At 45.6% G+C, this 23,411-nt stretch overlaps 1 protein-coding gene across 2 annotated transcripts in view; it reads right to left on the minus strand.

The window, feature by feature from the left end:
* LOC141172259 (sulfotransferase 2B1-like) overlaps positions 1-22,412 on the minus strand; it is a 649,758-nt gene extending 627,346 nt beyond the window's left edge. Inside the window, exon 1 of one of the 2 annotated variants that reach the window (XM_073656257.1) lies at positions 22,232-22,412. In XM_073656257.1, coding sequence (XP_073512358.1) covers positions 22,232-22,364 — 133 coding nt within the window. In that variant the 5' untranslated portion in view covers positions 22,365-22,412. Of the gene's footprint in view, positions 1-21,951; positions 22,099-22,231 lie in introns of those variants that run through there. The other variant, XM_073656258.1, reaches the window with a different exon arrangement.
* Positions 22,413-23,411: the final 999 nt, after the last annotated feature.

Raw genomic sequence — 23,411 nt, forward strand, 5'->3', positions numbered from 1 at the left:
CTGGCAACTCAGGGTACGATTTAAGAAACCGCTGAACCACAATGTTAAGCACATGAGCCAGGCATGGTACATGTGTGATCTCGCCTCGCCTCAGAGCCGCCACCAGGTTACGGCCATTGTCACACTCGACCATGTCTGGATGTAGGTTCAGCGGTCTCAGCCACAGATCTGCCTGCTCTTTCACAGCTGTCCACAACTCTCAAGCAGTGTGAGGTTTATCACCTAAGCTTATGAGTTTCAGCACAGCCTGTTGCCGCTTGGCTGAGGCAGTACTGCAGTGCTTCCAGCTTGTAACTGATGTGGTGATATCTAAGATAGAGGCTGAACATGAGGAGAAGGAGGAGGAGGATGATGCTCAGGAGCTGTACATTGTGGGGGCAACTCTGACTGACATAGGGCCCGCAATCCTCGGTGTGGGGAGGATGTGTTCCATCCCAAGGTCCAACTGGGTCCTGGCTTCCACTATGTTTACCCAGTGTGCCGTCAGGGAGATGTACCGTCCCTGGCCACAAGCATTTGTCCACATGTCCGTTGTCAGGTGGACTCTCCCAGTAACTGCGTTGTTGAGGGCACGGCAGATGTTTTGGGAAAAGTGCTTGTGTAATGCGGGGATGGCACACCAGGCAAAATAGTGTCGGCTGGGGACCGAGTACCAAGGGATGGCCAACGCCATAAGTTTGCGGAAGGATTCCGTCTCCACAAGCCTAAAAGGCAGCATTTACAACGCAAGCAGTCATGAAATGTGCGAATATAGGACTGTGGCCTGTGGGGCGTTGGCTGCAAATTTGCGCTTTCGTTCAAAGTTCTGGGATATGGACAATTGAACGCTGCGGTGGGACGTGGATGTGGACGTTGATGCTCTTTCTTGAGAAACTGCCATAACAAGTAAAGACTGAGAGGAAGGGGGCATCTTTGCATGCAGTACGGACAGGGGATTGCCTTGCACGCACAACAGGGGGTTCTCTTACATGCACAACAGCAGAAGAAGCAGTGGTGACACCCACTGACACTGGTCGTGGACCCTGGGGTTTGCCCCACAAAGTCGGGTGCTTTACTGCCATGTGCCTGATCATGCTGGTGGTGGTCAGGCTGGTAGTTTTGTCACCCCTGCTGATGCTGGCCTGGCAGGTGGTACAAATGGCCTTTTTGGGGTTATTAGCAGAGTCTTTAAAAAAATTTCAGACTCTGGAAGACCTAAAGGTTGTACTGGCAACGTCCCTCATGTTGGTGTTACGGGGAATGGTTGCCCGCCTTCTGTCTGCGGCCACCATACTGCTTCTTCCTGCCTGTTGGGGTACTCTGCCTCCCTCCCCCTGTGTGCTGCTGGCCTTGCTCTATGTGTTCTCCTGCCATGTTGGGTCAGTTACTAGATCATCCACCACCTCCTCCTCTTCCACTTTCGCACCACGGTCCTCCTCCTCACTTTCTTGCAATTGTGTCTCGTCATCGTCCACCTTTTGTGACAAATTGCCAGCGTCGCCTTCCTGTGGCCATGGCTGTTCAAATATTTGGCCATCGCTGCATGGGATCTCATGTTGCACCACTTCAAGCGGAGCAGGCGAGGGCCCCAAATATGGAAATGGACCAGTGAACAGCTCTTCAGAGTGTCCAACTGTGGGATCAGTTGCTGTCTGATGACACTCAGCATGGTGGGAGGAAGGAGCATCAGGGTGAGGAGGAGAATGCGGTCGAGACTCACGGCTACTAAGACTTGACCGTGTGGAAGACAGACCAGAGGTTGTGGTGCCCAGGTAACTGGAAGTATTATCTGCTATCCAATTAATAACCTGTTCACACTGATCAGTTCACAATAGTGGTGCTGTTGTGTGCTTCCCTAGTAATTCGGTCAAGAACTCGAAGCGAGAAGATGTGGTTGTTGGTTGTGGCACATTTTCACCTTGGCCACGGTCCCTTCCTCTGCACGCACCATCATCAGAACGTCCAGTTCCACGTCCCTTGCCATGCGCCTTGCCCATTGTAAATGAAGTAAAATAGCTTACACTCGCACTATCAATGGCAAAAGGGTAATAAAAAGGAGATTTTAACCGTGGAAGAGGAAAACCACAATTCTAGTTCTCTGGCCTACACCAGAATCTTTTAAACAGATATATTTGTGTCTGAACAGTCAGCGAGACACTCAAAATGTTTTTTTTTTATGGAAAAAAGGCAAAAAAGTGGATAATACAGAGATTTGAACCGTGGAACTGCAAAACCACAGTTCTAGTTATCTGGCCTACACCATACTCTTTTAAACAGATATATTTCTGTCTGAACAATCACAGACACCCTCAATTTTTTTTTGGGTGTGGGGGGGAATACCAAAAGGTTAATAAGATGGGTATTTGTACAGTCTGACTGAGGGAAAAAAAAAAAAGGAGGATTTAGATGAAAAAAAAAACACTAAATTACTTACCGGTAATGTGTTTTTCCTGAACCCATGACAGCACCTACAACGAGATAGGGGATCCGCCCTTCCAGGACAGGAAACCTACAGAATTAAAGGGCGGCACCTCTCCACCACCTCAATTGTTTACAGAGCATGAGAGGACACTACTTAATAGTTATATATCCCATGATTTTTCCTTCTACACACCACGTGAATCAAACACCATGAAGGAAAAGAAGTGATCAACTTCTACCAGTGATGGGAGGGAATATAAGGGTGCTGTCATGGGTTCAGGAAAAACACATTACCGGTAAGTAATTTAGTGTTATCCTATCACCCATGACAGCACATACAATGAGAGCTTTACAGAGAAAAAATTCTAAAGTTAGGGTGGGACCACAGCCTGTAGAACAGTTTTCCTAAAGGAAAGGACAGCCGAAGATCCCAGATCAAGCCTATAGTGTTTACAGAAGGTGCAAGGTGAAGACTGAATCGCAACCTTACATAATCATAGAATCATAGAATCATAGAATGGTAGAGTTGGAAGGGACCTCCTGGGTCATCTGGTCCAACCTCCTGCTCAAAGCAGGATTCACTAAATCATCTCAGACAGATGTCTGTCCAGCCTCTGTTTGAAGACTTCCATTGAAGGAGAACTCACCACCTCTCGTGGCAGCCTGTTCCACTCATTGATCACCCTAACTGTCAAAAAGTTTTTTCTAATATCTAATCTGTGTCTCCTCCCATTTAGTTTCATCCCATTGCTTCTAGTCTTTCCTTGTGCAAATGAGAATAAAGATGATCCTTCTACAATGTGACAGCCCTTGACATATTTGTAGACAGCTATTAAGTCTCCTCTCAGTCTTCTTTTTTGCAAGCTAAACATTCCCAAATCCTGCAACCGTTCCTCATAGGACATGGTTTGCAGACCGGTCACCATTCTGGTCGCTCTTCTCTGAACTTGCCCCAGTTTGTCTATGTCTTTTTTAAAATGTGGTGCCCAAAACTGTACACAGTATTCCAGATGAGGTCTGACCAAAGAGGAGTAAAGACCGATAATGACTTCACGTGATCTAGACTGTATGCTTCTGTTAATACATCCCAGAATTGTATTTGCCTTTTTTGCTGCTGCATCACACTGTTGACTCATGTTCAGTCTATGATCTATTAGTATACCTAAGTCTTTTTCACATGTACTGTTGCTTAGCTCTATTCCTCCCAATCTGTATATGCTTTTTTCATTTTTATTGCCCAGATGTAGTACTTTGCATTTTTCCCTGTTGAAAACCATTCTGTTGGTTGCTGCCTACTGCTCCAGTTTATTTAGGTCTTTTTGAATCCTCTCTCTCTCTTCTCTAGTATTAGCTATCCCTCCTAGCTTTGTGTCATCAGCAAATTTAATCAGTTTACCCTCAATTCCTTCATCTAAATCATTGATAAAGATGTTGAACAATACAGGTCCCAGGAGGAGCCCTGTGGTACCCCACTTGAGACATTCATCCAGCTGGATGTGAAGCCATTTACAACCACCCTTTGAGTCCGATCACTAAGCCAGTTATGGATCCACCTAACAGTTGCCTGGTCCATTGCATACTTGGTCATTTTTTCAATAAGGATGGTGTGAGATACTTTGTCAAATGCTTTGCTGAAGTCAAGATATACTATATCTACAGCATTTCCCTGATCCACCCAGTCAGTGCTTGATGGGGGACATCCGCTTTCTTATTGTTCTGCCATGGATTCCCCGGATTAGCACAGAAAGTAGGGTGCATAATTTCCTGACTTTTATGGAAATTGGAAGCTATCTTCGGAAGATAAAGTAGCTCCCGAACGGACCCATATTCTAGGATCTGTATAAACAAAGGATTAACCGAAAAAGCTTGAATGTCACTAACTTACCATGCTGAAGTCAGGGCCATCGGGATAATAGTCTTTAATGTGAAGACCCTGAATCCATAGGTTCAAGCGAAGGCTTGTTACAGCCGTAAGCACTGGATTCACATTCCAGGGTGCCATCTTTGGACTGAAAATGGGCCTAGATCCAAAGCTCACTTTCACAATCCTTGCTTATTCAATGAAGGTTGGACACTGTTCTAGTAGTCAACAGCTAAAAAGGTCCACTTGCAATTCTCTTCCTCTTTATATGAGGTGCTGTTAAAGATAAAAGGTGAGACTTCGCCATCTGAACTGATTAGACATAAGTGTCATTAGGGATCTTGGCAGAGTTCCTCCATAATGGATTATGTAAGATAAAGCTACTCTGTTGTATGACAAGACCTTTACATGGTGACCATGTATAGATAAATGGAGCTTTCTTATATACTGCCTAAGGCCTCTTTAGGTTAGAGGAACCGGGTCTTTAGAGGCAGCCCCCGGGTGTGTACCCGTGACCATGCTACTACTGGAATGTAGGAGTTATTAACATCAATTGCCTTGTTCAGAGTTGTGGCCCGACTGCTTATTAATTATTCTACCTTGCGAGACCACAATGCTTACTCACTGCCCAGTGAGTTCTGCAGCACTCGATGGATCTGCCCATAATCCCAAAATAGTTGAGGTAAACTATTGTCAATGCCTCTTCCTTCGATATGAGAGTTGTCCTAACTACTGTAATTCTCCATAAAGCCTTAAGGCTCATTAACATCTGAATGGAAGGAGACAAACTGAAAGTCTAAATCCTCATTTTATGCCAAGAACTATTCTCAGGAAATTTGACGTTTCATGTGAATTGGAACCCTATTGTATACCTCCTTAAACGCCTATACTACTATATCGCAATCTGGAACTGCAGATTTACTAGCAGGTCTTCTAGAGTCCATTCCCAATGATCTAACTCAGGAATCTCTACAGCCCCTTCGGGTTGTAGCAAACCCAGGAAGGACTGGGTTAAATAATATCTTTACAGGTCTTGATTAGGGCCCCTGAAGAGCTAAGCACTAGAGCATTCACCTTAGTCAGACTGCTGGAGAGCAGAGCAGATGGTATGTGCCTTGGAGCTAATCAGAGACACAGGCTAGACTCCACAAGTATCAGTGGTTACCCTTGATAAATATGGTTTTGTTTGATCAAGCTGGGTTAGCTGAGCTCTATATGAGTAGTCAGGGTCTGTCCTAATTAGTCAGAGCTTGGACAAGACCAGAAATATTAATGTTTACGACTTCTGTGCAACCTGTAAAAAGCAATAAAACTGCGCTCGATTGGACCAAACCCACAATGGCTGTATGAGCACTACATGATGCCTCCTACCTTTAAGAGTGAAACCCTACAAGGTTTATTATTAACCTGCAAAACTAAGGAAGCGCTCTTATTGTCACCTGCCTCCAATCGGCATTCCACCGAGCACCAGCCAGGAATACTGCTACCCTCTGTCTCAAAATAGAGGCTAGGATATTTTTCCCCTTGAATTCGGTACGCTTGGCATGTACAGTTTACAGTCGCTGAACTTGGTTTTGTCAGACATAAACTTAGTTGTGCAACCAGTACCTTTACAAAGAGGGACTATGAGGCACAGACACCCTATAAAAGCACTACAAGGCACAGGGGCACCCTGAAGCACTGAGAGACACTATGAGGCCCCATTAGGTACTAAAAGGCACTGTGAATCGCTATGAGGTACTAACAGGCGCTATACGGCACTATGAATGCACCATAAGGCACTATGATATGCTATGAGTCACTATGATATGTTATGCTACTAAGAGCCATAAGGCGCTATATAGTGCTATGAGGCACTATGCCATGAGGCACTATAAAGCACTATGAGACGCTATACGGCACTATGATGTGCTTTGAGACACTAACATGCATTATGAGGCACAGTGAAGCGCTATGAGGCACTGTGGAGGTGCTATGAGGCACTGTGGAAGCGCTATGAGGCACTGTGGAGGCGCTATGTGCCACGAAGCACTATTAAGTGAAATGAAGAGCTGTGCCATGAGGCACCGTGCTACAATGTGCCATGAGGCAGCGTGCTACAGTGTGCCATGAGGCACGGTGTTACAATGTGCCATGAGGCACCGCGCTATAATGTGCCATGAGGCACCATGCTATAATGTGCCATGAGGCACCATGCTAAAATGTGCCATGAGGCACCATGCTATAATGTGCCATGAGGCACCATGCTATGATGTGCCAAGAGGCACCATGCTATGATGTGCCAAGAGGCACCATGCTATGATATGCCAAGAGGCACCATGCTATGATGTGCCAAGAGGCACCATGCTATGATGTACCAAGATGTGCTATGAAGCGCTATGCTATGACGCACTATGATGTGCCATGAGGCACTATGATGTGCCATGAGGCGAGGCACTATGATGTGCTATGAAGCGCTATGCTGTGATGCACTATGATGTGCCATGAGGCGCTGTGGGGCACTATGATGTGCTATAAAGCGCTATGCTATGAGGCACTATGATATGCCACGAGGCACTATGATGTGCCATGAGGCGCTGTGAGGCACTATGATGTGCTATAAAGCGCTATGCCATGATGCACTATGATGTGCCATGAGGCACTATGATGTGCCATGAGGCGAGGCACTATGATGTGCTATGAAGCGCTATGCTATGATGCACTATGATGTTCCATGAGGCGCTGTGAGGCACTATGATGTGCTATAAAGCGCTATGCTATGAGGCACTATGCTATGATGTGCCATGATGCACTATGATGTGCTATGAAGAGCTATGATGTGCTCTTTGTGAAGCTCAAAGAGGCTTTATAAGGCACTGTGAGGCACTGCGCTCAGATTTTATTTAAAAGAGTAATCCATCTGAATGAAGGATAAACCTTTCCTTTTGGGTGGTGAATCTCAATTGTTAGACTAGCCCCACCCAAAGGAGCCAACTGATGAGACGCAGCTGGACAGCAGACCTTCACAGAGACCATGTGCTGTATTAACACCATGTGCTGTCCTATGGATGGAGGACAAAAGACTGGAGGACAACAGTAAAAACCTCAGTGTTAGTTTAACATTTACTGAGCAGATAGAGGCTCATTTTTGTGATAAATTCTGAAGGCCAATCATGATGCTCTGTGCGGCCCAGACATGTGGCTAACTTTAGCCTAGAGGTCTAAGGTCCAGCTTCCGTCCTGAAGCCAATTTTAAAGCACGATGTCCTTGGCCCAGATGGGGTCTTACAGAGCACACACACACCCATTTTTGAGCTTTGCGCTAACATCCTTCAGCCTTTCCTAGCAACTATAACAAGGAAAGGGCCCCATAAACAATGTAAACATTCACGAAGATCACTCACCACCAGCTGTACGGATTCGGAGGCTGGAACGAGTCACAGGCCTGTTCCTCTCCATCCGTCCATGCCTGAGCAATACTTGGGTGGTCAATCCCAGGCATGGGCGCCTCCAATAGTGCGCCAATCAAAGCTGGAGTTGCTGCCCCCAGGCAGGGGCGCGGCTCAACAGGTGCTCCCATTGATGTGCAGAGCTGAGCTGCTGACCCCAGACAGGGGCACAGTTCCACAGCAGCTTCTCCACTGATGCACGGAACTGGAGCTACCGACCCCAGACAGGGACGCAGGTCCACAGCAGCTTCTCCACTGATGCACGGAACTGGAGCTGCCGACCCCAGACAGGGGCGCAGGTCCACAGCTGCTCTCTCACTGACGTGCAGAGCTGGATCTGCTGACCCCAGACAGGAGCGCAGGTCCACAGCGGCATGGAACTGGAGCTGCCGACCCCAGACAGGGGCGCAGGTCCACAGCAGCTTCTCCACTGATGCACGGAGCTGGAGCTGCCGACCCCAGACAGGGGTGTAGGTCCACAGCTGCTCTCTCACTGACGTGCAGAGCTGGATCTGTCGACCCCAGATAGGGGCGCAGTTCCACAGCAGCTTTTCCACTGATGCACGGAGCTGGAGCTGCAGAACCCAGGCAGGGCGCCGCTCAGTCATATCCGGATCTTCAACAGGTAAGCCTGTCTAAGGTTCTCCCATTGGGAATAATCTTCTCTTCTTTCTTCTGCCGCCATATTAACAAGGTTCCCCCTCAAGGACAGGAAACCAACTGAGGTGGTGGAGAGACACCGCCCTTTTATTCTGTAGGTTTCCTGTCCTGGAAGGGGGGGATCCCCTCTCTCGTTGTAGGTGCTGTCATGGGTGATAGAATAAGGATTTTTCCTAGCCCCTGAGACCTGGGGCTAAACCTAGCAATTTGACCAGCAGGAGCACACAGGACTGTAATGCAGTGTTTGTTGGTATAACCACTGCGTCTCCTATACAGCCTGCCTGCCTGATATCTGGGATGGATATTAGTCCTGAGAATGACTGTTTGTTTGATTTTGCAGGCTTTAGAGACCCTACACTACCTATTTTGCAGTATAAATCTCTCCCTAGCTCAGCAGCACTCTCCCTACACTGTCTGATCTGGAGCGACTCTGTCCAAGATGGCGCCGCCCGGTTTTAAATACTCGAGGTGACGCTGTGCGGCCAGTCAATCACTGTAATGCCCACAACCAACATGGCTGTGGCATTTCAGTGACTGGCTGGCAATCCCTGCATATTCATTGGCTCTGTAAAGAGCGCCAAACATGCAGGGCGGAGACCCGAGCTCCCGCCCGAGTAGCCCGGAAATGCTCTGTGCTTGCCGAACATCCCGAGTAGTGAGATGCTCGGGCGAGTACCGAGCAGTGTCGAGCATGCTCGCTCAACACTAATAAAGATATAAAATTCTAATTTTTGTTGAGAAAAATCAACAACAAGTGGGACACAATTGTGAAGTGGAACGAAATTTATTGGATATTTTAAAGTTTTTTACCAAATTAAAAATTGAAAAGTGGGGCGTGCAATATTATTCGGCCCCTTTACTTTCAGTGCAGCAAACTCACTCCAGAAGTTCAGTGAGGATCTCTGAATGATCCAATGTTGTCCTAAATGACTGGTAATGATAAATACGATCCACCTGTGTGTAATCAAGTCTCCGTATAAATGCACCTGCTCTGTGATAGTCTCAGGGTTCTGTTTCAAGTGCAGAGAGCATCATGAAGACCAAGGAACACAGCAGGCAGATCCGATATATTATTGTGGCGAAGTTTAAAGTTGGATTTGGATACAAAAATATTTCCCAAGTTTTAAACATCTCAAGGAGCAATATGCAAGCGATCATATTGAAATGGAAGGAGTATCAGACCACTGCAAATCTACCATGACCCGGCCGTCCCTCTAAACTTTCATCCTGAACAAGGAGAAGACTGATCAGAGATGCAGCCAAAAGGCCCATGATAACTCTGGATGAACTGCAGAGATCTACAGCTGAGGTGGGAGAGTCTGTCCATAGGACAACAATCAGTCATATTGCACAAATCTGGCCTTTATGGAAGAATGGCAAGAAGAAAGCCATTTCTCATAGATATCCATAAAAAGTCTCGTTTGAAGTTTGCCACAAGCCACCTGGGAGACACACCAAACATGTGGAATAAGGTGCTCTGGTCCATTGAAAACAAAATCAAACTTTTTGGCCACAATGCAAAACGATATGTTTGGCGTAAAAGCAACACAGCTCATCACCCTCAAAACACCATCCCCACTGTCAAACATGGTGGTGGCAGCATCATGGTTTGGGCCTGCTTTTCTTCAGCAGGGACAGAGAAGATGGTGTCATGGGTGTGTCGCCACGAAGATCGTCGCGACTACACAGCCTGACTTCTCGCAGCTGAGTTTTTGGTGCTTTGTGTTTTTTGGTTGTGAGGGAGTTAATTCTCTCTCTCTGTGCTTGCCTCGCCCAGCTGCAGTTAATGCTGCAGTATTGGGATTCCTTCAAATACCTGCTGGTCTGATAGGGAAGATGTCGGTGAAAGCATTTCTTGCAGACCTTCAGAGTGGATCGTTGTTTGGTGGAGTTCGGAGCGAGGAGTATGCGGTGTGGTTTGTTCCCTTCCTCCCTTTATCATTTATCTCCTAACCTGTTGTTGTTCCCTCTGTAATTGTCTAACCTGTTGTTGTTCCCTCTGTAATTGTGGTGTTAGTTTTTGTATGCAAGGTGGTTTTTGGTTTTCCCCTTGTACTGTCTCGTTTGTCTAGTACTGTGTTTTGGGCATTTTCTATCCTGTTCCCTATTGTTGTGATCGGGGTCCTTCTCAGGACTAGATTACTGAGGTTCAGGGATATTCAGGAGTTTAGGGTTACGCTGGCGGCCTGGACCTCTGTGCCATTAACAGTACCTCCAGGTTGAGGGATTAGTTAGGGCCCCCGTCTAAGGTCAGCTCAGGCCCCTGACCCTCTGTACGCTGAGACAGCGTGACATTTTCACCGACCGACAAAAAAAAAAAAAAAAATTTTTTTTTTCCAACCACCATGGATCCAGTAGCCAGTCTAGCTCGGCAGTTGCAGAGTTTGTCCATGGAGTTGGCGGACGTTAAGTCCAAGGTTTTTTGTCCTCTGGAGCAAGCAGGACCAGAACCTAAAGTAGCTCTCCCTGACAGGTTCACTGGGGGGTGGGACAAGTTTTTTGTTTTCCGGGAGGCATGCAAGTTGTACTTTCAGCTGCGGCCTCGGTCATCGGGGAGTGAGGAGCAAAGGGTGGGAATTGTCATCTCGCTCCTACAAGGGGACCCACAATCTTGGGCGTTCTCTCTTCCCCCTGGCTCCCCGGCTCTCCTGTCAGTGGATAGGTTTTTCGCTGCTCTGGGACTCGTATATGATGACCCGGATCGGATCTCCCTTGCTGAATCTAAGTTTCATAGGATCCACCAGGGAGATCGTCCGGCGGAGGAATTCTGTTCGGAGTTCCGTAGGTGGGCCACGGACACCCAGTGGAATGACCCGGCTCTTAGGAGCCAGTTTTGTCAAGGGTTATCTGACAAATTAAAGGATGTGTTGGCACAGTATGACCCTCCGCCACACTGGAAGCCGCTATGGCCCTTGCTATTCGCACTGACAGACTGCTTCGGGAGAGGTGCGGGATAACTCCGCCCCCTGGGATGACTCCACCTCCTACAAGGTCCCCTCATATGGAGGTTCCCCTGGTCAGTCCAGAGGAGCCTATGCAGTTGGGAGGGACATCTTTCCGGGGGAGGGGACCGGCGGTGCACCACAAGACTGGAAGGTGCTTCTTCTGCGGGAGAAAGGGACATTTTATTGGGGGGTGTCCATCCCATCCTTTGCAGATTAAAGAGTCGTCGGAAAACTATTGATCCCAGGTGGTATGGTGGACGGCAATCTGGGAGTAGGTATTTCGTCCCTAGGTTCGTCTCAGTTTCTCGTACCGGCGGAGGTGGTGGTGGGTACGAGAACTGAGAGGATATCTGTTCTTCTAGATAGTGGGGCCGGGGCTAATCTGGTGGACGCTCGGTTTGCCCGGGTTCAAGGTATGCTATTGAATATGTTGGCTAAACCCATCCCCATCGACGCCAGGCCTCTCGGTCAGGGAAGTTTTTTGCAAGTGGTGCATAACGTAAATCTTCAAGTGGGGGTGATACATAAAGAACTGTTGTCTTGTTACGTGTTGGAGGGTCTTCCCACTCCTATTGTGTTGGGCCTTCCTTGGTTAACTAAGCATAATCCGGTTATTAATTGGCAATCCAGGGAGATAAGCCAATGGAGTGAATTCTGTAATAAAAACTGCATGAACACGGTCATCGGTGCTGTCACTCCTAGGGTCTTACCTCCATTTCTGGCGGACTTTGAGGATGTATTCTCGGAGAAAGGGTGTCAGGAACTACCTCCTCATCGCGTGTATGACTGTTCTGTAAAATTGCTCCCTGGGGCCAAGTTACCTAAATCTAGGTTGTATAACCTATATGGTCCGGAGAGGCAGGCCATGAAGGATTATATTTCTGAGAGTCTGGCTAAGGGGCATATTAGACCTTCATCTTCCCCGGTGGCCGCGGGGTTCTTCTTTGTGAAGAAGAAAGATGGAGGCCTACGCCCTTGCCTGGATTTCCGTGAACTTAATCGGATTATGGTCCGAGATCCGTATCCACTCCCACTTATCCCCAATCTCTTTAATCAGATCGTGGGCGCCAAATGGTTCTCTAAGTTGGATCTCAGGGGGGCGTACAATCTGATTAGGATAAAGGAGGGGGATGAGTTGAAGACGGCGTTTAACACTCCGGAGGGGCATTATGAGAACCTTGTCATGCCATTCGGTCTGACTAATGCCCCGGCGGTATTTCAACACTTTGTTAATGACATTTTTTGCCGCCTGGTGGGTCAGTTTGTGGTCATATATCTGGATGACATCTTAATTTACTCGCCTGATCTTGTGTCTCATCAGGAGCATGTTAGGCAGGTGTTACAGATCTTGCGGGATAATAAACTGTACGCCAAATGGGAGAAGTGTGTGTTCGCCGTACAGGAACTCCAGTTTTTAGGTTTCCTGGTGTCAGCGTCCGGTTTTCGTATGGACCCAGGGAAAGTGCGGGCAGTTCTTGAGTGGGATCTGCCAGAGAATCTTAAGGCACTGCAACGTTTCCTGGGGTTTGCTAATTATTACCGGAAATTCATTCGTAATTTCTCATTCTTGGTTAAACCTCTCACAGACATGACAAAAAAGGGGACGGATTTTTCTAGGTAGTCTGACAAGGCTTGTCAAGCATTCTCCTCCTTGAAAAAATGTTTTGCCTCAGCACCCATACTCATTCAACCTGATGCGTCACAGCCGTTCATTGTAGAGGTAGACGCTTCTGAGGTAGGGGTGGGAGCAGTTTTGTCACAAGGTTCGTCCCCTGGTAAGTGGCGTCCGTGCGCTTTTTTCTCAAAAAAATTGTCGTCCGCTGAGAGGAATTACGATGTCGGCAATAGGTAACTCTTGGCCATTAAGTTAGCTTTTGAGGAGTGGCGCCATTTTTTGGAGGGGGCTGTCCATCCGGTCACCGTCATCACCGATCACAAGAACCTGCTTTATCTGGAGTCCGCAAAACGTCTGAATCCCAGACAAGCCAGGTGGTCGTTGTTTTTTACCAGGTTTAATTTTGTCGTTACATATCGTCCTGGGTCAAAAAATGTGAAGGCGGATGCCTTATCTCGTAGTTTCCCTGGGGCCGGGAATACGGATGATCCGGTTCCTATCCTTCAAGAGGGGGTGGTGGTGTCGGCAGTATGCTCTGAGCTTGAGGAGGAGGTATTGGAGGCTCAGGGGGACGCCCCTGTTGGACCTCCTGGGAGACTGTTTGTTCCAGATCAGTTGCGACAAAAGGTGATCGAGGCACACCATAACTCAGCTTTGGCAGGACACCCAGGGAGTAAAGCAACTGTGGATCTCCTCTCGCGTCGGTTTTGGTGGCCTAACTTACATAAGGAGGTGGTAACTTTTGTTGCGTCCTGTGGGGTTTGTGCACGCTCTAAGACCCCACATACCCGTCCGTCTGGGGCCCTCTTACCTTTGAAGATCCCGGAGCGTCCTTGGACTCATCTGTCTATGGACTTTATTACGGACCTCCCGCCGTCCTCGGGTAAAACGGTCATACTCGTTGTAGTAGACAGGTTCAGCAAGATGGCACATTTTATCGCTCTTCCTGCTCTTCCTAATGCTAAAACTCTTGCGCAGGTGTTCATTGGAGAGATTGTGAGGCTTCACGGGGTAACCTCCGATGTGGTGTCGGATCGGGGGTCTCAGTTTGTGTCCAAATTCTGGAAGGCTTTTTGTACTCGGCGGGGGATGCATTTATCGTTCTCATCGGCTTTTCATCCTCAGACCAATGGTCAGACGGAACGTCTGAACCAGAGTTTGGAGACATATCTCCGGTGTTTTGTGTCAGAGAACCAGGAGGACTGGGCTTCTTTCTTACCTCTGGCGGAGTTTGCTCTTAATAATAGACGGAGCGAATCCACTGGTAAGTCCCCGTTTTTTGGGGCATATGGTTTTCACCCCCAGTTTTGTACTTTCAGTAGAGGGGGCTCTTCGGGGGTTCCTGAGGAGGAACGATTTTCATCATCACTCGCTTCAGTATGGAGAGGGGTACTGAATAATCTGAGTACTATGGGGAACTGATACAAACGTATGGCTGATAGGAGGAGAGTGTCTGGTCCGGACCTAAGTGTGAACGATCGGGTATGGTTGTCTACCAAGAATATAAAACTCAAGGTTCCCTCCTGGAAACTGGGTCCCAGGTTCATCGGGCCGTACAGGATCAGTTCTATAATTAATCCGGTGGCATTCCATCTTGACCTCCCCCCTACGTTTAAAATTCATAACGTGTTCCACAGATCTTTGCTTAAGAGGTATGTGGCGCCAATGATACCGTCACCTTTACCTCCTCCTCCAGTGGTGGTCAATGGAAATTTGGAGTTTCAGGTATCGAAAGTCATCGATTCACGTTTTAGTCGCCGGTCCCTTCAGTACCTGGTTCATTGGAAAGGGTATGGTCCTGAGGAGAGAATGTGGGTTCCTGCGTCAGATATTAATGCAGACCGGTTAATTCGGGCCTTCCACATGACTCACCCGGATAAACCTGGCCCTGAGGGTCCGGAGGCCCCTCGTAGAAGGGGGGGTACTGTCATGGGTGTGTCGCCACGAAGATCGTCGCGACTACACAGCCTGACTTCTCGCAGCTGAGTTTTTGGTGCTTTGTGTTTTTTGGTTGTGAGGGAGTTAATTCTCTCTCTCTGTGCTTGACGAGGCTCTGCCTAGCCCAGCTGCAGTTAATGCTGCAGTATTGGGATTCCTTCAAATACCTGCTGGTCTGATAGGGAAGTTGTCGGTGAAAGCATTTCTTGCAGACCTTCAGAGTGGATCGTTGTTTGGTGGAGTTCGGAGCGAGGAGTATGCGGTGTGGTTTGTTCCCTTCCTCCCTTTATCATTTATCTCCTAACCTGTTGTTGTTCCCTCTGTAATTGTGGTGTTAGTTTTTGTATGCAAGGTGGTTTTTGGTTTTCCCCTTGTACTGTCTCGTTTGTCTAGTACTGTGTTTTGGGCATTTTCTATCCTGTTCCCTATTGTTGTGATCGGGGTCCTTCTCAGGACTAGATTACTGAGGTTCAGGGATATTCAGAAGTTTAGGGTTAAGCTGGCGGCCTGGACCTCTGTACCATTAACAGTACCTCCAGGTTGAGGGATTAGTCAGGGCTCCCGTCTAGGGTCAGCTCAGGCCCCTGACCCCCTGTACGCTGAGACAGCGTGAAAGATGGTTAAAATTGATGGGAAGATGGACCGAGCCAAATACAGGACCATTCTGGAAGAAAACCTGTTGGAGTCTGCAAAAGACCTGAGACTGGGACGGAGATTTATCTTCTAATAAGACATTGATCCCAAACATAAAGCAAAATCTACAATGCAATGGTTCAAAAATAAATGTATCCAGGTTTTAGAATGGCCAAGTCAACGTCCAGACCTGAATCCAATCGAGAATCTGTGGAAAGAGCTGAAAACTGCAGTTCACAAATGCCCTCCATCCAACCTCAATGAGCTCAAGCTGTTTTGCAAGGAAGAATGGGCAAGAATTTCAGCCTCTCGATGTGCAAAACTGATAGAGACATACTCCAAGCGACTTGCAGCTGTAATCGCAGCAAAAGGTGGCGCTATAAAGTATTAACTCAAGGGGGCCGAATAATATTGCACGCCCAACTTTTCAGTTTAATTTTTTTTAAAAGTTTAACATATCCAATAAATTTCGTTCCACTTCACGATTGTGTCCCACTTGTTGATTCTTCCCCCAAAAATTTGAATTTTATATCTTTATGTTTGAAGCCAGAAATGTGGCAAAAGGTAGAAAAGTTCAAGGGGGCCAAATACTTTCACAATGCACTGTAGTTAATACATTCAATTTAACATGCTAGTGCTCAAAAAAATATTCGCTCACACAAACTGCTATGTCAGTATCTAGTACAATATAATAACTCCTACATGCCATACGTCACAGCAGTCATAAAACAGGCTCTTACACATAGTAACCAGTGTGGGACACCACTGCAGCAGCCCCCCTGTCACACAGAACTACAAGGGTTATAAAGATAATTAAAGTGCAATGGGCATCTTATCTTTATAGTGGATGAGTGCAGGAGTAGTGTTGAGTGAGCATGCTTGACACTGCTCGGTACTCGCCCGAGCATCTCACTACTCGGGATGTTCGGCGAGCACAGAGCATTTCCGGGTTACTCGGGCGGGAGCACGGGTCTCCGCCCTGCACGTTTGGCGCTCTTTACAGAGCCAATGAACATGCAGGAATTGCCAGCCAGTCAATGTAATGCCGCAGCCATGTTGTTTGTGGGCATTACAGTGATTGGCTGATAGTTAGTGTAGGGTCTCTAAAGCCTGCCAAATCAAACAAACAGTCCTTCTCAGGACTAATATCCATCCCAGATATCAGGCAGGCAGGCTGTATGGGAGACGCAGTGGTTATACCAACTAACACTGCATTACAGTCCTGTGTGCTCCTGCTGGTCAAATTTCTAGACTTAGCCCCAGGTCTCAGGGGCCAGGAAAAATCCTTTTTTTTTTCATCTAAATCCTGTTTTGTTTTTTTTCCCTCAGTCAGACTGTACAAATACCCGTCTTATTAACCTTTTGGTATTTTTTCTCCCAAAAAAAAAAAAATTGAGTGTGTCTGAGTGTTCAGACACCAATATATCTGTTTAAAAGAGTCTGGTGTAGGCCAGAGAACTAGAAAACTAGAACTGTTTTTCCTCTTCCACGGTTCAAATCTGGGTGTTATCAACCTGCTTGCCTTTTCTCCATAAAAAAAAACAGTTAGAATGTGTCGCTGACTGTTCAGACACAAATATATCTATTTTAACAAGTCTGGTATACACCAGGAAATTATAACTATGGCTTTGCAGTTCCACGGTTCAAATCTCTGTATTATCCACTTTTTTGTCTTTTTTGCATAAAAAAAAACATTTTCAGTGTCTCGCTGACTGTTCAGACACCAATATATCTGTTTAAAAGAGTCTGGTGTAGGCCAGAGAACTAGAACTATGGTATTCCTCTTCCACGGTTCTAATCCCCTTTTTATTACCCTTTTGCCATTGATAGTGCGAGTGTAAGCTATTTTACTTCATTTACAATGGGCAAGGCGGGTGGCAAGTGATGTGGAACTGGACGTTCTGGTGATGGTGCGTGCAGAGGATGGGGCCGTGGCCAAGGTGAAAATGTGCCACAAACAAAAGCCACATCTTCTCGCTCCTAGTTCTTGACCGAATTACTAGGGAAGCACACAACAGCACCACTATTGTGAACTGATCAGTGTGAAAAGGTTATTAATTGGATAGCAGATAATACTTCCAGTCACCTGGGCACCACCACCTCCGGTCTGTCTTCCACACGGTCAAGTCTTAGTAGCCGTGAGTCTCGACCGCATACTCCTCCTCACCCTGATGCTCCTGATGCATGGGGATAGTTGCAAGTCTGCATCTTCTGATGCAGCAAGGATCATTTCTGATGGGCACACTTTTAGGCAGTGACCTGGGTGTCAGAGATGCTTCCAGGGGTCTTCCCCATGCTGTTCCCATGTTTTTTCAGCACTGTATGCATGTGTCACACAGCACATGGCCAGATAAGGTTGTAAAATGTTAAAATGACATTTCCCGGTGAATGCATTTGTCACGGTTGAAAGCAATACAAAAGTGCAAAAACGCATAAAAAATGCTACTTGTGAACATAGCCCAAGGTGTGGAGGAGTATTTTTGTTTTTGGTTATTTATTTTACCTTATACACAAGTCTTTACCCTGGAACGGAAGTACCTTAACATATTTCACAGGAAAGCACTTTCAGTTTAGTTTTTGAATGTTTTCTTGCGAGCCGGTAAAAGTGGCTTAATACCTCTGACCACATTGTTGACAACAGTGACCTGGGGGTCAGAAATGCTTCCTGGGGCGATGCCCATGTTGTGCCCATGTCTTTATAGCACTGTCACTATCGTTTTGGGCACTTTTTAGGCTTTCTACAGACTGCCGGGGGTGCCGCCGCAAAAATGCTCAGGTCTCCCATAGACTAACATTGGGCTCGTTGCTCGGGTCGAGCACCCGAGTATCACGGTGAGCTCGGCCTGAGCTTTGAGCACCCGAGCATTTTAGTGCTCGCTCAACACTATGCAGGAGCAGTACAAAATTTTTTATCTCTCCAGAGTACTCTTTAACCTCATCAAAGCCCATGACATACTAATACGCGTCAGTGCCCTGGGCTTTAAGAGCCTGACCCGTATTAGTGCGTCATCGTGATCGCGCGCGCACACAGGCTGTGCGGGCACGATCACCGCCGGGTGTCAGCTGATTGTCACAGCTGACACCCGGTACTATGTGTAGGGAGCGGTCCCTCACCGCTCCCAGCACATTAACCCCCGCAATGCTGCGATCGAAGTCGATCGCAGCATTGCGGAGGCAAGGGGAGGTGATTGCAATACTCACCTCCTCTTCCGGCCTCCAGCGCTGTGTGCCGCGGCTTCCCGGGTGTTGCCATGACGACCCGATGTCGTCATGACAACATCCGGGTCACCAGACAGCAGGAAGATTTTTTGGACATGCGCAGTGCACATCTCCAAACTATCTTCTCCCTGTCCAGCGCTGACTGCCTGCATGGCACAGGGATGGTGCTCCATCCCTATGCTGTGCAGGCGATCAGAATAAAAAAAGTGAAAGTCCCATTGTGGGACAAAGTAAAAAAGTAAAAAAACTCCCAAAAAGTGAAGAAAAAAAAAAAAAATTGTAAAAATATAAAAAAAAAAATAATCCACTAAAAATAAAAATATAATGTACCCATCAATAAATATTATTATGAAAAAAAACTAAACAATAAAAGTACACATATTTGGTATCGCCGCGTCCGTAACGACCTGGCCTATAAAACTGTTCCACTAGTTAACCCCTTCAGTGAATACGGTAAAAAAAACAAAAACAAACAAACAATGCTTTAGCATCATACCGCCAAACAAAAAATGGAATAACACGCGATCAAAAAGACGAATATAAATAAAAATGGTATCGCTGAAAGCATCATCTCGTCGCCGCAAGAATCAAGCCACCATACAGCTCAATCATCTGAAAAATCAAAAAGTTACAGCTCTCAGAATAAAGCGATGCAAAAGAATATTTTTTTCTATAAAATAGCTTTTATCGTGTAAAAGCGCCAAAACATAAAAAACGATAATAAATGTGGTACCGCTGTAAACGTACTGACCCGAAGAATAAAGATACCTTATCAATTTTACCACACCCGGAGCAGAATAAAAAAAATGTAGAAAAAAAACACAATTCCTGAATTGTTGGTTTTTGTTTATTCTGCCTCACAAAAATAGGAATAGAAAGCGATCAAAAAATGTCACGTGCCTGAAAATGGCACCAATAAAAACGTCAACTCATCCCGCAAAAAACAAGCCATCACATGACTCTTTCGGCCAAAATATGGCGATGCAAAAACTAGATTTTGCAAAATATGTGTCTTTTAGTGTGTGACAGCTGTCAATCATAAAAACCCGATATGATTCTGGTATCGCTGTAATCGCACCGACCCGAAGAAAAAAGTATTCTCATCACTTATACCGCACGAGGAACGGCGTAAAAAATAAACGCTAGAGCTGGGGTTGTGCTAATGTTAGGTTTTTTTTTTTTTTTCAAAAGTAAAAAAAAAAAAAAAAAAAAAAAGATGACGATATGGCGACTAGTGTTGAGCGCAAGTGCTCGCTACTTGAGTTTGCATCGGGTGCTCGGGTATGCACTGAGTATCGTGGGTTCTCGAGTCTCCTCCTCATATTCTTTGCGGCCAAAAAAACCTCGCGGGCATTGCCTGCCATGCACGAGCGATCCCCGAATGTTTTTTTGGGGGTTTCTAATAACCGTGAAACATGCGGGCGGGGACTCGAGCATTTCACTTGAGCACCCGTGATACATAGTGCATACCTGAGCTGAGTACCCGATGCAAACTCAAGTAGTGAGCACTTGCACTCAAGACTAATGACAACTTATTCAATATGATGACCTAATGTTATCAAATTCTGTGTCGTACCTCTGGGTTCAAAATGTTCACTATACCCCTTAATAAAATCCTTGAGGTGTATAGTTTCCAAAATGGGGTCACTTGTGGGGGAGCTCCACTGTTTAGGCACATCAGGGGCTCTCCAAACGCGACATGGTGTTCGCTAACAAATTGAATGGAAAATCGTCTCAAATTGTTAGCGTACACCATGTTGCGTTTGGAGAGCCCCTGTGTGCCTAAACATTGGAGCTCCCCCACAAGTGACCCCATTTTGGAAACTAGACCCCCCAATGCACCAATCTAGATGCATAGTGAGCACTTGGAACCCTCAGGTGCTTCACAAATTGATTCGTAAAAATGAAAAAGTGGGAAAAAAAAATACTTTTTCATTTTTACGAATCAATTTGTGAAGCACCTAGGGGTTCCAAGTTCTCACTATGCATCTAGATAGGTGCCTTGGGGGGGTCTAGTTTCCAAAATGGGGTCACTTGTGGGGGTTTCCACTGTTTAGGCACATCAGGGGCTCTCCAAACGCAACATGGCGTCCGCTAATTATTCAAGCAAATTTTACAATCAAAAAGTCAAATGGCGCTCCTTCCCTTCCGAGTCCTGCCGTGCGCCCAAACAGTGGTTTTTCCCCACATATGGGGTATCTGCGTGCCCAGGGGAAATTGCACAACTAATTTTGGGGTCCATTTTTCCTGTTACCCCTGCGAAAATAAAAAAAATTGGGTCTAAAGTAACATTTTTGTGAAAAAAGTTAAATGTTCATTTTTTTCTTCCACATTCCAAAAATTCCTGTGAAGCACCTGAAGGGTTAATAAAGTTCTTGAATGTGGTTTTGAGCACCTTGCAGGGTGCAGTTTTTAGAATGGTGTCACATCTGGGTATTTTCTGTCATAAAGACCCCTCAAAGTGACTTAAAATGTTATGTGGTCCCTAAAAAAATGGTTTTGTAAATTTTGTTGGAAAAATGAGAAATCGCTGGTCAACTTTTAACCCTTATAGCTCCCTAACAAAAAAAAATTTTGGTTCCAAAATTGTGCTGATGTAAAGTAGACATGTGGGAAATGTTATTTATTAACTCTTTTGTGTGACATATCTCTCTGATTTAAGGGCATAAAAATTCAAATTTAGAAAATTGCAAAATTTGCAAAATTTTTGCCAAATTTCCGTTTTTTTCACAAATAAATGCAAGTGATATCGAAGAAATTTTACCACAGTCATGAAGTGCAATATGTCTTGAAAAATCAGTCTCAGAATCAGGGGGATCCGTTGAAGTGTTCCAGAGTAATTACCTCATAAATTGACAGTGGTCAGAATTGTAAAAATTGGCCTGGTCATTAACGTGCAAACCACCCTTGGGGGTAAAGGAGTTAAGTTTACCATAAAAAGATTTCTTGAGAGCAAATACAAGGGGTTCACCAAAAGGTGCAAATCATTAATCAGTCTTAAAAATCGAACAACCAAACAAGACATTGCAAAAAAAAATCTAAATAAGCCAAAACAGTTCTGAAAAAGCATTCTTTGGATGGAGGAAACTTAAGATCATGGTTATATGCAGCAAAGGTGAGTGCTGGCGTCATCCACAGATTCTCACTTTAATGCATGGGATAAGCAGGAAAGCAGACCTTCCAGGAACACAGTGGCATTAAAAATAGCATGAACAGCATCACATGGAAACTTGAGGAAAAAATTGCACTCACCGTCCTTTAAAACGTCTCTTCTTTATTACAAAATGAAAACATAGGTTTTGCAGTGGTGAATGGAATGCTTACAGAACGGCAGCCGTTTCTCACCAACTGATGCTTCAACAGGTCCTTGCGTATCCAGCAGGTAAGCATCACCTGCCTTAAATACCTACACCCACCATGACATCATTGTGACAGGTGCATGGATAATTAGAAGCACATAATTCGAAGAAACAACATAGCAAAGTAATCAATAAAAATGCAGACATAAAAACACACATTGTTATAAAAATACCCTGTGTTCTGGAACGGTGAATCCATCTTGCTTCCTTCCTAAGTAGAAATTTATCCTGAACACCTCCACGGACAGAAGGTTTAACCCTGTCAAGTCTGAATTGTGTTTTTCTCTCATATGATCTATTAGTCATTGGGAACCTTTACCCGTGTGAATAGACCTGTAGTATTCCCTAAAGTGGACAAATAAAAGTTTAATGGTTTACCCTATATAAAATAAGCTGCAGGGGGTAGAAGATAATGTAAACCAAATACTTAGTTTTGCATGAAATTAAATCTCTGACGATATGTGAAATGTCACCTATCTGCAACCTCAGAGCGAAATACTGAGAAATACAAGCAGATACTAAACCATCATGAAATACCATCAAGGAAGCATTTGATTGACTCAAAGTTTAATCTGCAGCAGGAGAACATATGTTCTGGATCATTTCTCTGGTTTTGCTTTAGTTTTTTTTGGAACTTTGTACGAGCAGTGGCGTGGCTCCCTCTTATTGAGCTGTTCATTTTGTTTATACAGCTTTCCACGGGCAGATGTCTGAATGGTTGGACCTGGGTCCTGCTCTTGTCCCTTCTATTTTGACATCTGCTGACACATAGTTAGGTGCACTACAAGAGTTAGGGTCTGTCCTAGCTGGGTACACCTTCTTGTGGTGGCATGGCTTTTATGCTTTTTTTGTTAAAAGCAGTGTTAACTAAGTACACTTGCTACAGGGTATTTGATTATTTTGCTTTTATCTTAGGTTCTATTGCTAGAGTCATGGTAGTGAAAAAAAGAATATGCGAACGCAAATAATGTAAATGTTACGGTCCTGTAATGCAAAGGAATCACCTGAACCTGTATGTGTAGGAAAATAATTCAATATATTCCTTATATTATAGCTGGTATAGTATCGTATTGTATATTACTCTAGGATGATATCCACCATGATCTATTTATCTATCTGACCATTTAATCATATTTAAAATATTGCAATAGATAAATAATTACATCATTGTCTTCTGAAGATGATTTTTTCACTGTGACATGATCCATCAATAAAAATAGACAATAGTTTCAAATTTTCTTGGTAATGTTTGCCTAAATATATGTCACAATTCCACCACACTGTGAGTGACAGCTCAGCCATTCTATAGGATAGTGGAATGGTGGGCTGTCGGTATTGTAATTGACAGCCCAG

The sequence above is a fragment of the Phyllobates terribilis genome, unplaced genomic scaffold (assembly GCF_046119375.1).
Source record: "Phyllobates terribilis strain yellow unplaced genomic scaffold, ASM4611937v1 Scaffold_12__6_contigs__length_324123572, whole genome shotgun sequence".
Classification (NCBI taxonomy): Eukaryota; Metazoa; Chordata; class Amphibia; order Anura; family Dendrobatidae; genus Phyllobates; species Phyllobates terribilis.